This window comes from Microchirus variegatus, assembly GCF_963457635.1.
Source record: "Microchirus variegatus genome assembly, chromosome: 13".
Taxonomy (NCBI): domain Eukaryota; kingdom Metazoa; phylum Chordata; class Actinopteri; order Pleuronectiformes; family Soleidae; genus Microchirus; species Microchirus variegatus.
The window spans coordinates 18,990,597-19,007,248 of NC_139814.1; the positions used below are offsets into that span (position 1 = coordinate 18,990,597).

A 16,652-nucleotide genomic window follows, 5' to 3' on the forward strand; every position below is an offset into this window, starting at 1 on the left:
ATACTATACTATACGATATATGATGTGATGTGATGTGATGTGATGTGATGTGATGCGATGTGATGCTATGCTATGCTATACTATACTATATGATACGATTCTATACGATGCCATACAATGCTATACTATGCTATGCTGTGCTAAACTATACTATACTATACTATACTATACGATACGATGAGATACTATGCTTTGCTATACTAAACTATACTATAATACTATACTAAACTATACTGTACTATGCTATACTATACTATACTACACTACACTACACTACACTACACTACACTACACTATACTAAACTATACTATACTATACTACACTATAGTACACTACACTATACTAAACTATACTATACTATACTATACTACACGACACTATACTATACTAAACTATACTATACTACACTACACTACACTATACTAAACTATACTACACTACACTATACTATACTATACAATACTATACTATACTATACTATACTACACTACACTATACTAAACTATACTATACTACACTACACTATACTACACTACACTACACTACACTACACTATACTATACTACACTACACTACACTATACTAAGTAAGTATGTAAGTACAGTCATTTAACAATCTCATAAAAATAGATCAGTTACTTTAAAGACAATGTGAATTAAACTATATAAAAAAGTCCACCGGTCATAGTAACCAACGTTTTTGTGCATTTGTCTGATAAAACTTTGACTAACAAACTGACAAAAAATTTTCTAACTCAGTTTATGTTCAATTTAATAAAACAAAATTAAGTTACGACACATTATGAGCGATAAAAACAAACAATGTTAATTAAACCCAACGATGAATCAGGCATTATAAGGATTTCCTTAAATTATTCTATTGCTCATTTGTTAGACATGTAGCTAAAAACTGTTAACAATAAATTAATTTTTTCAGAATAAGAATAAATATTCATGGCTGGATTTAGTAACGGTCTAATAAATATATGTTAGTATTTAAAGTTTGCAAACCACTGATCTCCTGAACTCCAGTATCTCTAAATCAGTATAAATCAGTAGAACAGAATACTGATATGTCGCCTATAAAACACACTCAGACACACAGACTATAATTAGATGAAACCAGGAGCAGATTTCACTGAGAGGAGAATGGTGTTACATCTTTAACTCTCTTTTGAAGGATGCACACTGGCCCTATTGTGAGGGAGGCTGCTCTACCTCAGGGGGGAGTGAAGGGGTGAAGGCTTTAAATGATGAATGAGAGGGATGGAGATTAAAAAAAACAACAACAAAGTATGCACATGCTTTTGTAATCTTATAATATGTGTAAGGTAACCAAGAAATATGGAAGTGAAAAGACAAAGATTTAGAAGAAATGTGTGGTAATATTACACTAAAAAGTAGACAGAAATGTACAAAAAAGTGGCATAAGTTGAGGTTTGGTGAAGTGACAGAGTGAGCGCGGAGGAGAAATGATCATACCCCCAGGGAAAGGCTTCGGTGGTGGGCTTCCATGGGACAGATGTCCCTCTCATTCTCTCTGAAACAGCAATAATCAACATGAGTTGTATGACACTGTAACAGAGGAAGAGGAAGAGGAGGAGGAGGAGGAGGAGGAGGAGGAGGGGAGACCCCGCACAAGTGAGATACAGAACTTTTCCTGTGTTTCTTCACACGCATTTAATCTAATATCGCACCTCCCTGCTTACCAGAGAATGTGGTCATAATGAGAGTGTGTTGCTGACATGGGCAAACTCACTGTGTGTGTGTGTGTGTGTGTGTGTGTAGTGTTGTATCCTCCAGGGATGCTGCTCATCCTGTCAGTCACATGTGATTGATCAGTCTTCTGCTGCACCATCCCTCCCTCTCCCTCATTCCAATCCGATCCCTGTCGCCCTCTCTCCTCCCACTCCGAGCCCCCGGGTGATTAATCACTCACTCAGTCAGACAGGTAGAAGTGACCCACCCCACCCCAGCCCCCACACACACACACACACGCACAAACCACTTTAAGACACACACTTTAACTCCCCTTTAGTCTCCAAAGGTCCCTGAAGTCATCATATTTACATTCTCCTGTCCTACACTCTGTGTCACAGAGCAGTGTAATGTGTCAAGGGTGTGCACTGGAGATAACTCCATTCCCTGATAATAATAATAATAATAATAATAATAATAATAAAGAGGAGCTAATTTGTCTGGCACTTTGCATGACGATATTGTCCTCGACAAAACACCAACCGAAAACAGTGTTCTCAAAACAATCCAACGTGTGCAGCACCAAAATATCTACTGCAGTCCTGTACAGAAACAAAGGGAAAGAGTCGCAGCTGAAGTTTATATGACATAGAGTGACTTTTTATATTTAATATATATATACATGTATATATATATTTAATATGAAAAGTCACTCTATGTCAGTGGTCAGCAATTGGTGGCCCGTGGACCAAAACTGGCCCGCCAGCATCAGTATCTGGCCCTGGGCAGATGAGTTCACAAATTTTTTTTAAATATGAACTTATTTATTCATTCTTTTGTTGTTTTCTTTTGTTTTACCTAAAAAAAGTATCTTTGCCTGATGAAGATCTGAGGTTTTTGGCCTAAATATTGTGTATAATATGCATTTATGATGATATTTAACATTTGTGTCGATCACAGATTCATCTTTTAATTTATAGTTTGATCCATTTTTAAGTAAAAGTGTCAAAACTCAAAGGTTGTAGGTTTGATTCCCCTTGATTCCCAGCAGTGTATCAATGGGTATAAAAGACAATTAAGTGGTAAAGTTGTCGCGTAAAGCAGCTTTGAGCGGTCGTCAAGACTAGAAAAGCGTGATATAAATACAAACCATTAAGGCCATATATAGTCGTCTCGAAGCTCCATTTAAACCTTGTCCAATGAGTTTCTCTCTGTGCATTTCACAGTATAGACGCATTTACATCCTGCTGTGCCTTGTGACGTTCCCATGCTGCACACAGGAAGTGATTTGTTCCACGTCATGACGGACGGAGTACAACGACAACATTGTTGTGAGGTTGTGAGAGTGTGACTGAAGTAGTGCTCGCAAAAGTGCAGTTTGACAGTGTGAGGTATGTCCTGACACTGTGGACACACACACATTTAATCCACAAATATCATCCATTATGCTCATGAACTGACACAAAAACACTCACCGCTCAAACTTGTGCTGCAGGGTGATGGGGGGTGATTGGACACAGGTGTAGGGACTCATCAGGCCAGGTGAGGAGCAGCCACACACACACACACACACACACACACACACACACACACACACACACACACACACACACACACACACACACACACACACACACACACACACACACACACACACACACACACACGTAAGAATGTGGCCAAAAACAGATACTACACTCAAATTCAAAATACCGAGGTCTTTTAGGTTTCGTTTTCTCCGCCATTGTAGCTCAGACGTAACTGGCAACCCGTGGTTGCTCGGCACCTGAGACTCTACTGACCGCAATGATTGGTAGATGGCCGTTGGTGGCGCCACATGCCAAAAACATGATTTGCAGCCTGCAAAATATTTTTTTAATGCAAATATTTTGGCTGTACTGTTGTTGTTGGTGAGTTCAGTTTGTTATATGAACATTATTCCCGAGGCTCTGTGATTTTATGGCCAGTTGCGTTAGATTTATTACATAATGCACCTTTACCAACTGTATTAAACCACCACACAGAGCCACAGCTGCTCTAAATTCATTTTAATACACCACGTATGTAGATGCTCTTTAAGCGAAATTATATTTTTATTTTGTGGAGGTGAATTCAGTTTGTTAGTTGCCAAATATTTGCCAACAACCACTTTTTTTTCCTTTAGTTTTATACTAATGTTTTTAAAAGATTTCACTTCTAAAAACCTGCAGTTCCACATGAAACATTCTGACCCTGACTCTTACTGCCCCCTGCTGGACGTACTTTTGCACTACACTCAGGATAAAAAGATAATTGAATTCCAGACATCAAAACCTGATTAGTTTCATAGAACAGCATCACAACACTGTGAATAATTAAAGTTTGTGTGTTTTTTTTTTTAAATTGTGCAGTTTGTGTAGGCTTCTGGCTAGTAAATCTAGTAGTGTGATATTTAAATAATAATAAAAAAACAAGTTAGAGAGGATATAAAAAGATGTTTAATATACTATTATTATTATTATTATAATATATTCTAATGTTTTCTTTGAAAGTGTAAGAAAAACTGATGCAGGTCTATTTGCTGTGGAATATGTTAAAGGTTTTAATGTTTGTCGATTTGCTGGCACTGCAGAATAATACTATTATATATTATAGTTCTAGTTCCAGTATATTTAAGCATCCCAAGGTTGTTATGGTGTGTATTTATGGGACAGATGGGCAAAAAGCTGCTGCGTAATATCGATTTATCCGTCATACCTGTCAGTTTGGCTGTGGTCATGTGACTGAGCCAGTATAAATGTACCAACATGTTATGGCAGCTTTAACCGTGAGTAACTGAGCTGTCGACACTGTTCTTTAATGTAATAAATGACAAGTTTATTGTTGCACAAAATGTACAAAATAACAAGCAAATGGACAGCCCCGACCCACCCGCCATGTCCCTCCCCTCCCCTCCGGTTCATTCATCTTAACGAAGCTGAATTTTCTCAAAACCCTATGACTACGGCAAGTCCGATGGTCCAAGCCAAACGCATGGTAACTCTGAGAGACAACACAGACCCGATTTCAGCGTCACTGAACAATTAAAAATGAATAAAAACACCTTATTTACACATTTTTTTGTCAGAACTTTTACAACATGCCATCTATATATTTATACGGAATATGCTTGTGCACACACCCCTGTATAGAAAATATATTATAAGATCAAATCAAATGAACTAAGGGCTATAGACATCCAAAGTACAGCACTTCATTTAAATCTTCTTTTTGAAACTTTTTTTTTTTCTTTTTTAACTCTCAGTTTCCACTTTTTCAACGACTTTTGTCAACCTCTCTCTGAAAGAAAGGACTCTAGTTTTACATGTTTAGATGTTTGTTGTGTGTTTACGTCCCCAAGCTGAACCAAGAAGAGCCTGACATATTTACACTGAGATAGCTCTTCAAAAACTCATCTGACTTCGTCCTCTTAAAGCACCTCCACCTTGGAGCCGGGCTTAATGATGAAGTAAGAGTTTCAGCTTTGGCACACGGCTGAGGAAATAAATGTGCATTAATGACTTGCATGGATCTTATCAACAAACGTGAAACCACAGAAGACCTGAAAGCACATCTCAGAATATGAGGTTTAACACGTCAGTGCCAAGGGAGTAATGAATAAACCATTTATTTTCCTGCCTAACGACGTTGAAGAGGCTGGTACCGTGATATTTAAATCACATCAGCACCACAGAGAGAGATGTTTTGTGATGGAACATGTACAGCGGTACAGAAGTGGGGAAATAACACACATGGAGGGACCGGTTGGTGGCAGGTGACGACGGGGCAACGATGAAGGGAAGGGGGAAAAAAAATGGAGGCTTCCTGAAAAGATGTTGCCTCTTTTTCCCTTCAGCCGCACTGATATTATGACACGAGGAGAAAAATGAATTGAAGCAAATCTCCGGAGTTTATCCATCACATTGCCTCAGTGGGTGGAGGTCGGTGCAGCTGAAGGAGACAGGAAGGCAGCGCTAATAACCGCTCTGCTTTATCTCTGTGTGTCAGTTTGGGAGATGGCGTTGTTTTCAAAGTGTGTGCAAAAATACTTGTCAGACTACTGTTGGAACATGAACCCCTCTCTCTGTTTTTTTTGTACATTTTTACTTCAGTTCTGACCTTAAAATTTTTCCAATATAGCTTCTTTTTCTTCTTTAAACTACCTATTTTTTTTTTCTTCTTCTTCCATCATCTGCTGCTTGTGTTTCACTTGTTTTAATATATATCTATATTTTCTTTTCTGGCTTTTTTTTTTCTCTTCTTCTTCTTCTCTTTTCTTACTTTACAAAATGAGAGACAGAATGGCGGACAGCTGACAATATATATAATTACTCTCCTCTCCTTATTCTCATCAGGTCGTTCATGAACCTGGACATTATTTTCTTTGTTCGTTGTAAACAAACAGGTTTAACAGCCACTGGTGTTTGTATCCCTCCTCCTCTTCTTCTTCTTCTTTATCCCTCCTCCTCCTCCTCCGCCCTCTTCTTCTTTTCATTGCAGGAGGGCCCTGATTTGTTTGGAGGTGCTGTCATCGTTTAGATGTCGTGTCGTATACCTGAGGAAGGGGGAGACAGAGAGGGAGTTGACATCAGAAAGCTTTTATGTCCGTGTGGCTGACCTGCACACACAATCACACACACACACCTCAGTGCATTCAGAAGTCCTTCCACGCTGTTGGACGGCTGCTCTTTCAGCACTTTGATGCAGCCCTTCATCTGCACGACACAAAGAAAGAACAATACGGGATGTTACAGAAGAAGAAGAAGAAGAGTCTCAAATCCACCACAGTAACTGAACTTGACTCACATCAATTTTGGACGTCTTGGCGAATGCGCCGACGGGATGAACGTGGTCATAGAGGATGATGACGCCCACCATCACTCTCATACAGAACAGCATGGTGTCTGTGTTGGTGAAGCGGCAGCGGTACTCTCTGATTCAGAGGAGGAATACAAGAGACACGAGAGACACAGTTTAAGTTAGTGATGACTTCCATAGAGACATAAAGAAAAATGTGATTTAGTATGAAGGATAGGGTCAATCTCGTATTTCACTGGATTACTGAGCCAGTCTATTGAATCAGATCCCTCAAAAGTTGAGAAGCAGTCTTTTGTGTTCATTTTGAAAGCGTTCATTTAAAACCTCTGAGCTCTGAAAGAGGAAGACGAGAAGAAAGGGAGCTGATGGAGGAGGAGGAGGAGGAAGGGAAGGAAAGGGAAGAAAGTACTCACGGGGTCTCCAACATGACACGACACACACATGCCATGGTGCTCAGACAGTCTGTGGTGTCCTCAATGGGCAAGGTCTTATTCTGAAGGTCGGGAGGAACGGAAAGAGGAGTCAGCACAAAAGGACTTTTCAACATTAAACACACAGAGCACTAACTATACTCTACGAGGGCCTCGTAGAGTTCTCCCCGTGTGTGTGTGTGTGTGTTTTCTCCGGGTTCGCCAGTTTTCTCCCACAGTCCAAAAACATCCAGATTTGGAGATCAAGTAAATTGGACAGTAGGTGTGAGTGTGAGAGTCTCTGTGTCCCTGATGATAGAAGTGAATGAGCACTAACCATGATTCATCACCATACATCTGAAGATTTAGTGTTGAAGGAGTAAAATGTTTCACCACAAGGTGGAGACATAACCCATCAACAGATGTGAGTAAAATAAGCAGGGACTGGAAAGTGACTTTGCTAAAAGGCAGTCATAAAACAGCATCTGACATTAAACACACAAGTTCTTAAACTTTTTCTTCATGCTTAAGTATTTGGCCATTTTTGACTCATTCTGCCACAAACTGAACCTTTGACACAGCAAACGTGCAGACGCTGATGTACTCTGTACCTCTGAAACAAACTTGGTGGTGGCGTTGCTCAGAGTCTTCAGCATCGGTGTTGCTTCAGCGTAGAACAGAGACATGCGGTTGGCCATCTCGTTGTTGACCTCGTTCTCCGCCTCCAGCTGTGGGCCAGAACAACACGGACCATCAGTGACTCATCAGACCGGTGTGTAAAATGAGATTATAATGACGAAGCTAAAAGGGACACCTTTATTTGTATCAGTATAGATTAAAGGTCTAGTGCGTTGGTTTTATTGGCATAAGTGTATCATCACTTATTGGTTTTCATAGCCTTAGAATAAACCTCTTATATGAACTGTGGGCAAGACCTTGCTTTACTGAGACTGCTCGCATTTTCAAGACAAGTTTAGTTTAGTTTATTTATTTCATTCATTCACTGACAAAAGGAAAGATAACACATAAGGTCCTTATTCTGAATGAAAGGGAGCAGAAAGAAGAATTAATCTGATTTGTCGCAATAAATACTTGTAATTGTCATTCTTAGGTCATATATGTACATCTATACCTATACAACCCATTTAGTATCTAATCTAACTAACACAGTTAATAATATTTCTTTCTCACACTTATATGTATTTATTATTTTATGTAACACTGGATTTCTTTGATGACTTTCTTTAGATTGTTTCATAAACTGACTCCTTCCACAGAAATCCACTGTTCCGTCAGGTTCGTCCCTAATCTTGGTTGTTTACAACGCAAACAAAGAAAAACTACACCCTTTCTGGTTTGCAAAGGCCACCGTAGTCGGCTGACAGACTTGGGAAAAGGAGGGCTGAGTGCACGAGTCATTCGATGTCTCTAATTCTTATATGTATATAAGATATATACATATAAATATATATTATATATCAAGAGGCCTCACCTGCTGGTTGTTCAGCCTGTTCCTACTTATGGTCCTCCTGTAGTAGCTGAAGTCGTTCTGAATGGCTGGGTTTGTCATCTGCACGATGAAAGAAGATTTTCACAAATCCATTTGTTAAATATTGTACAAGTATTGATTATGAACACCAGTGCATAGAGAGGCTTCACCTTTAGTTCATCAAAGCTGAGTGTGAAGTGAAGGATCTCAGCGAACTGTTTGGCCAGGGCCTGCTCTCTCTCCAGATGCTGCATGGGAGCATACGGCGGGCTCGTCAGCGCCTCCAGCAGGCTGCGCAGGGCGTTCTCTGTGAACGCAGATTTTTAAGTCATTATACATTGAGTCACACAATCTGGACTCTGCATGTCATACTCTAGACACTCTGGGGTTTAGACAGCTGTAATTATCTCTAATCTGGTCTGAATCAGACGCTTCTTTCATCTCAACAGCTCGGAAAACAGACAGGAGGATTTTAATCAGTAGCTTATGAACAGATTATTCAATAGATATTCCTGGATACCTGTTGGGTTTAGAGTCAAAAGCAGCTCTAGCAAGTGTTCTGCTTGTAATAACGAACCGCCAACTCCAAAACATTTAGGCCGAGCAATCTAAAGAGAGATCCGATTACTTACTTCTGTCTGACTCCACACCCCTAAGTTTTTTTTGAGACTGTCCAGTTCCAACTCTCCAGAGCCACAAAGGCAAAAAACTATGATAGCTCTGAGCAGCAGCGTCTCAATCTCTCTTTTCAATAAACTCTTGAAGACTCTTTCGAGAACACCGTCTTAACTTCGCACTAACCTAACTTATCATGAGCTATTCCTGTCCGTTCCTTCCAGAACTTAACTAGCACTTATTAGTTCTGTCCCCCCGATGGTTTTTCCCACTGTGTTATAATCATGGTCACTGATTGTATTGTCATTATTTTTAATGAATGTCTTCTATTACACTGTAACCTGAATATGTTGGTACATGGCTTTGGGTAAAAGCGTGAGTGCCTAACGATTACATGTAATGCAGTGTAAAACGGCTTATAACATAATCCTTTATTTGTCCCACAATAGGGGCATTTATAAAAATTAGTAAACTAATGGATTTCTCATCAGCCTCAGCTGTATTTCTTTGTTTATGTTCTAATTAGAGAAGCTTTAGCCAACTAACTCGCACATCTAGGGCAGTAGATAGTATAAAAATGTATTGTTATTGTACAATTACTACAATTGCAATTGCTTTTTGGTCAAAGTACTTCTTTTCTCTTCTTCTTTTGAGTATTTCTGACCTTTTCTAAGGTTAGCATTCTTCCTCCTCCATGACAATGGATTTCAATCAATAAACTCCACTCTTCAAGACAAACTAAACGATCCAGATGTGAGTTGTACTCCACAGATGATTCTATCACTATGAGTAGCCATACACAGTACGCTGTTGAACCTCAGCCTTGCTAACAAATCGGACAGCAGAGCTGGACGTCAGCTGGACGTGCCTCAGAAGAGCAGTCTTCAGAGGCCTCATCCCTTCCTCTGCATTAAAAATGCATAAGGGCCTTCTATAAATACAGCACTGAAGTGTTTCATGTGAAGGGCCTGGGCAGAAGCCCCACTCCTCCTGCTGCTGCTGTTTGCACAGACCACTGACTGATTCCTGAGGGGACAAACTGACAGTTTGAATAAAGAGCCCCTGCAGCTTTTTGTTTACGTTACACACGACCCTTTAACCTCTTCTTTCCCCCTTTGATCACACATATAAATCAGAAAAGTGGAGCTCGAGGCACAAAAACAGAAGGGATATTGTCCGAGTTATGAGCTTTTGTTTTCTTTAGGTAAGGAGACATCTGCAACACAGTTGTTGTACTTCATCTCACATTAGCGCTGATTCATTATCACCAATCAATAGTTAACCTTGTTTGTTCCAGTAAGCAGAGAAACACTGTCCATGAGATCCCCGTCTCTCTCTTTACTCTTTACTCTGTCTCTTTCTCCCAGCGCTGAGGAAACATGTACCACTGTTTCCGTAGCAACGGCTGCCTGGCTGCTAGGTCAGGATGCTGCAGAGATGGCTGACAGCACATTGTGTATGTAAGTGTATGCTGCTGTTGCTTCTGCTGTGTGTAAAAGAACAGATGTGCTACGTGAGAACGTGGGGGTGGAGCTTTGTGCTACATGTACATGCAATGTGCATACATAACAACGACAGACGCTATCTTAAAATGAACGTGTCATAGACTGCACATAATAAAAAAAATAAAAATGGACCTATGTCTTCTGGTTTGGAAAAGTAAAGCTCAGGAAGTAGGACAGAAATAGCAGTTAGCCGCCTGGGGGCGACTGCACCAGCTGCTAAAAGAACTTAAATTTATTACCATCTCATATCCTGTAACTGTTGAATAACATGCGACACATCCTCACTTTAATTCAGTGTAAAATCACTAAAATCCCTCTTTAAGACCCCGTATGACACATTTATGTCACCTATGAGAGTGTAACCTTGCATGTTTTGATACCTAAGACTAAATTTAGGTCTTAGTTGTAGGCGCTTCCAGAGATAATTTCAGACTCACCCAGACGAAGGGAGAACTCGTAGAACCGCTTCAGCTTGGCCACCAGGGGGCAGACTGCATTCCAGGCCTTCTCCTGCAGAGCGAGGTCGCCTGGGTTCTGGATGGCCTGCCGGCAGAAGCACAGATGTAACTATGCGTCCTGCGTTTTCTCTCACTTTGGTGAAACATCTTCAACTCATTCAGGTTTCATAACTCCACTCCATATTTAAGTGATTCCACTGGAGCAAAACTTCAGGCCTCATAGTGTATTATTAAATATCATTTATTTGAAAAACCTGATTTTGTTTAGTCAGATTAGGTTAAACAATGACTTCAGAAATTCTCTGCCAGTACACATTAAAAAAAAAGGAGGCGAGGAGAGGAAACATTATTTGAGCTGCCGCTGAGTCTGCAGTGATGTTTTATACTGCAGAGGGAACCTGAGGAAATCTGAACTCACTGTACTGTAACGGATGGTCATGGAGACCAGCGTACTGTAGTTTACAAACACACAGTTTGTAGGTATCCATGGCAACACTGCTGTCTAAATTTGGTGCATATTTCGTGTTGCGTCACTGAGAACAGCATATTGAAGTTCAGCACTTATTCGGCTGCTTCTCTGTGCTCACTTCTCGTATCTCCTGGCCCGCGCCATTATAGGACTGCAGCTCAGCCAGGATCCCATGAGCCTCCTCCAGCACGGCGCTGACCTGGTTCCAAACGGCTGTCTCTGCCTCTGTGGGCTGGGCATCTAGGAGGAGGGGAGGGGAAAGTACAGATGGAGGGGAAAGAGGAACAGAGCGGGTAAAGATAGGGAGAGGGAAGTGAGAGTGTAACGTGGACATGGCCACATTGACGGGAGGTGGCAGAGAAGAGGGAAGAGGGTAGAGATCGGCACAAATGAGAGGAAAAAGGAGGTTAATGATGAAGGAAGAGCTGAAAAGATGACAATCCTAGAGGGCCAGATAAAAAAACCTCAGATAAGTCATAACTACATTGGGTCGTGTTGCAGCTGTACACATTTAAATTCGACATCATTGCATCACCGGCAAGCCACACAGTGTCTCACAGGAAAGGTTTGATTGCAGTGTGTGGTCACACAATTTTGACTGAGCAAGGAACGCATTTTACATTCACTTCAGGTTCATCGTTCGAATGAATGAGGATGTTGCCTCGGATCGGTTCATTTAGACGGGTTTCCAGGTGTAAAAGTGGTCGTATTGCACTGTAATTGTCTGTTCAGCGGAGGTTTAGTCAGGGCTGAACAGGTGTTATTGTGCCATCAGACTGATGTAAAAATCTAATCGTTTTCCCCCCGCTGCACTTCTCTGAATGTGTACAGACACTTTTTTTTCCCCGTTATCCTCTGGGTTTAAATTGTGAGAAATGTTAAACCAAACAAACAGCAGGGAGGACAACCTCTAGGCATGTTCACTCTCTCTGTTTCACACTGTAAGCTCAGGGTTTTTGCTGCACAGTCACAGTTTGCTCGGGGATTTAAAAAAGGCACGATTTAGAGCGTGTTGTCTTCAATCTTTATTGTGTTTGGTTTGCTTTTTTTTAAGCAATCCAGCTTGATGTGTGACTCACATGTATAAATTGGGAGTGGGAGTTCTCCCACAGAGTTCTCTGCAGGAGGCAGCACTGCTCACGGTGCCTCACGTAGAGGTAGTAATATTTGCTAACCTACATGCTCACTGACAAGCACAGCAAAATTGTGCAATTTTAGTCATGGCCGCGTCCCCAATGAGCTCCTGCATTCTTCTGGTAAACAACAAAGTCGTAAATAAACTATACGTTTACTCGATAACGATTGAGAGAAGCTAAGGTGAGTTTGCTTTTAAAGAGCCCTTTGGCAATGAGCGCATCAAGAAATAGATTCTCGTTGCGGTAGATCAGATCATATCTGAACCCTAAATATGAACATGGAGACAGCTGAAATGATGTGGTTTTTCCCCCCATGTAGTGACTTTACTTGATTATGCCTTAGACAGCTTTTGCCACCTGACACCTGAGGAAGTCAGTGTGGATTCTGACATTTTTAAACCAGAGTAGTTTGAATCAAACTGAGCTGTGTGACAGAGGTGGCTCCGGGGTGAGAGGGAGAGAGCTCACAGATGGCTGAGTCGAACATGTCCCACTTTGCTTTTGAACTCATGTGAATCACAGGCATAATAAATGATGGGGGGGGGTTCAACTTATGTGACAGCTGATGTCTCTTGCCAGCAGTGAGCTCTCCCTCTCCCACTGTAACATACGGTACAGTCAGTGAAGGAGGCAGAGGAAGCCAGCTGTCAAAGAGGAAAAGGTGCTTGAGGAGGGGAAGAATATGTCTCACTTCTTAACAGCTCATTTAGTCATTTTAATTCTCGAAATCTTCTTTTTTTGCTTCATTTTCTATATTTTAAGTCCCAGTTTTTCTTTATATAATTTGAATACTTTGACTTACTGACCTCTTGACTTTGAGTTACTCGTAGAAATGCTAAATAATATAAAGTAGAGTATGCTGCACACTGAACCTACGACACACACGTCTGAATGGAGTGGTGTAAAGCGTTGCAGACCCCTTCTCTTTGCTTATGTTGCATTTGTTAGAAAGTTGAGAAATGTTACAACTTACCAAGCAGCAGTGTGACTGATAGCCAATCAAATCCCGTTTATGGAAATATCCCAGCACAGGCACTAGCCTAGGGGTCATCAACGTTGGGAGGAATCTCACAGGATCATATTCATGCTTTTATTTTGAAACTGTGCAAGGTACAGTGACTTGCAGCTTGAAGACCTCTGCACTAGCCAATTAAATCATATGTAAGGTTGTGGGTTAGGGTTTTTTTTTCTCCCTGTTCTCCCAGATCTCTTTCTTGGACAAAGTGCCCCCAGCAATGGTGGACGCAGCTGACATCACATCACCATTACATTTGCAATATTAACAACTCTTGCTACAGTTTGTTAGTTATGACAGACACTGCTCTGCTGACCTCCGACAGCAAGTGTCAGGCCCACTCACCATCAAGCGTATAGTATCATGTACTGGTGTCTTTACTGTACACATGAGTCAGCTGTAACCATTGAGTTAGGGCTAACAGCATGGCTTGTTTTGCCAAAGATTTTAAAAAGTGCACTAAATTAAATGAACTGTTAAAAGGGACAGACTGCAATGTTTGGAACTCACTGAGTGGGGAAAATTAGAAAAATAGGGGGGAGTAGAGTTGGTTTAATTCAATCAACCTCTCAATCTCATTCACACACTCACATTATTTAGTGCTGCACACACTGTCTCACAGGTCAGAAACACAATAGAGGATGATGACACGAGGAGGCGGTGGGATGACGACAGACGCTTTGTTCGTCATCCCTGTGCAACAGAAACCCACAAGGAACTGGCATTCACTGTCTATTTTCTTTTTTTGCATTGTTGTCACAGTGTCACCAGCTTTTGTGCTAATAAGACATGGTGCATGTAAATAAGACCATTTAGAAAGAAGCCAAATGACTTTCAAATGCCAGTCCCTGCAGCACAGTTCAGAATCTAAACAGGAGGGTGAGGAAGGGAAGCACCGAGGATGGGAGAAAAGGGTAAATAAGGACTTAAAAATGGCACGGTGACGTGGCTATGATTGATGGCATGAGGAGAGGAAAAAGCAAAGGCAACGTAGAGAGAAAGGGAGAACTCAAACAAAAACAAAAACAAAAAGAAGCGGATGGTCTCACGTTCAAAGTCAAGGAAAACTATTGGGCCATGCTCAAGTTCGGCGCAAGCCAGCACTTTCAGGAGGTTTCCCATGAGCCCCCTGGAACAGAGAGAGGGGAGAAGTCTGTGGGTGATGAAAGGACAGGTGTCAAGGGTTGTGCGCACGTGGATGTATGTGTGTGAGCTGAATGTGTGTGTGTGTTTGAGAGCTGAAGGTGTCTGGGTGGGGACTGGCTGATGCTGATGCTGGGATGACGGATGATGATGGGTATGTCCTGGGTGAAGAATGGCAACATGAACACAGAGCTTGTGTAATCCCACTCTTTTAGACTGATTAATTAGCTGCTTTGAATAGAAAAAAATAAATGTAACATGTTCTTCCACACTGGATCTTTAAGCCATTTGTTTGTTATACGTCAGCTTTATCATCTTGTGACGTTATATAAGGGCTGACATGTTTCAGAGCTACTTACTACTACAGATTCAGTATATACATTATATCTACAGTATATCATGTACCACCAGAGTAGAATACAGAAAGCAGTGAGAGTGGGACTACAGAGCGACTGATAATGACAAACCACACCCACAACAGCACTCCATCACAACATCGTCAGCTCACATCCACATAATATACCTCCCCGGTCCAAACCCAGCGACCTCCCCGTGAACACCTCTGCCCCACGCACACACCTGCGCGCGCTCACGTGTCAAGCACACACACAGACACGTACAGTACGTGCACACAACCAGCTGCTCACTTACTTTCAAAGTCCAGGAAAAAATGTGGACAGTTCTCTAAGTCCTTGCCAAGGACCTTAATGAGGTTCCCCATGGCTGGCGACCTGGACGGGAGGAAACAACAAAATGCATACAGTACGCAAAAAACCTGGCAACCCGCATGCAAATACACAGCATGCACATGGAGAACACAGCATGTTGTGATAGATTTAGTTTTTTTTTATCCATCTGCACTGGTCTAATTAACCCATCTTCTCCTCTGTATTTGAGCAGGACGACGGTCCAGAGCAAAGTCAGACATTCCCCTCACCAATGACACTGATCACAGTTTGTATCCAACACACAGCACATGCTGTGTATTCAATTAGAGAGCAGCCGAGTCCAGTAGTGAATCATTTAGCGCACTCACTGGGAGTCACTAGACCTGGGCAATGGTTTTAATCTATTTATATAACTATAGTAACCCAATAAAAGCCTGCTATGTACAGGCTACGCCGTCCTAATGCTCTTCATGCACAGCAGTCCATGTACTTTATGACAAGCCTTTTATATTTCATGCCCACAGGCCAGATGCCAGTGCTTTATGAAACCAATGATGCAAGCTTCATTAGATTATATTGTAGGTCAGTGGGGGTAAACAGGTCTGCACACTCACATATTCATGTAACATATAACAGGTCAGTTTTCCCTGGTTTCACTTTTCCAGCTCAGGTAGTGGAGAGTGCTGTTGTTCAGAGTATGAACACAGATTCAGGTTTTTGAGTAAATACTCGCCAATAACGATTCTATATTCATTTTAAACGCATTTTCATCTCAATCAATGTTGAAGCTCACTCACTTTTGCACCTGTTTCTGTTCCTGTTGTACTAGTAAATAGTTTGCTTTCTGTCTATATTGAGTGCATTTGACACTTTCAATGATAAAGTAGTCTTCTATTGTTTGAACAATGATTCGTCACAATATATCCTATTGATTAGGGCTTAAATATTAGGGGTAAAATATCCAATTGCAGTGTTTCTGCGAGATATCGCAATTGCAATTTGTTTCACAATAAGATTTGTAAGTGACAATTCAGTTCAATAGCAATAGCTAAACCACATGAGATACCATCAAATCATTATTTAAATATGAGCTGATTTTACTTGCCTCCACCATATAAGTATTAAATAAGAAATTGTTGCAATTAAAAACCCTGGATCAAATATACTGCAGAAGGAGAACCCTAAATTGCAGCCTTTGCCATTTTAATTT

The 16,652-nt window shown here is 41.1% G+C and overlaps 1 protein-coding gene across 2 annotated transcripts; it reads right to left on the reverse strand.

Moving 5' to 3' along the window:
• Positions 1 to 5,774: 5,774 nt before the first annotated feature.
• Positions 5,775 to 15,505, reverse strand: fam49al (family with sequence similarity 49 member A, like). Of its 2 annotated transcripts, none has more exons than XM_083900242.1 (10): positions 15,426 to 15,505; positions 11,599 to 11,720; positions 10,991 to 11,096; positions 8,604 to 8,740; positions 8,437 to 8,514; positions 7,556 to 7,672; positions 6,948 to 7,027; positions 6,523 to 6,649; positions 6,361 to 6,431; positions 5,775 to 6,271 (listed from the first exon to the last, which is right to left on the reverse strand). In XM_083900242.1, exons 1-10 carry the CDS (start codon positions 15,493 to 15,495, stop codon positions 6,208 to 6,210), a joined length of 972 nt encoding a protein of 323 aa, XP_083756368.1. In that variant the 5' UTR covers positions 15,496 to 15,505; the 3' UTR covers positions 5,775 to 6,207. The 2 variants fall into 2 exon arrangements, with proteins under 2 accessions (XP_083756368.1, XP_083756369.1); XM_083900243.1 differs by lacking the exon at positions 15,426 to 15,505 and adding an exon at positions 14,681 to 14,804.
• Between the last annotated feature and the right edge of the window lie 1,147 nt (positions 15,506 to 16,652).

Bases quoted from the DNA above. Each gene is read 5' to 3' on its own strand.
- fam49al (XM_083900243.1), bottom strand. From the start codon at position 14,753: ATGGGAAACCTCCTGAAAGTGCTGGCTTGCGCCGAACTTGAGCATGGC. The intron at 11,097-11,598 runs GTGAGCACAGAG...TTCTGCCGGCAG, and splicing joins CGGGCCAGGAGATACGAGAA to GCCATCCAGAACCCAGGCGA. The intron at 7,673-8,436 runs GTGAGGCCTCTT...TCTGGCCCACAG, and splicing joins ACAGGCTGAACAACCAGCAG to CTGGAGGCGGAGAACGAGGT.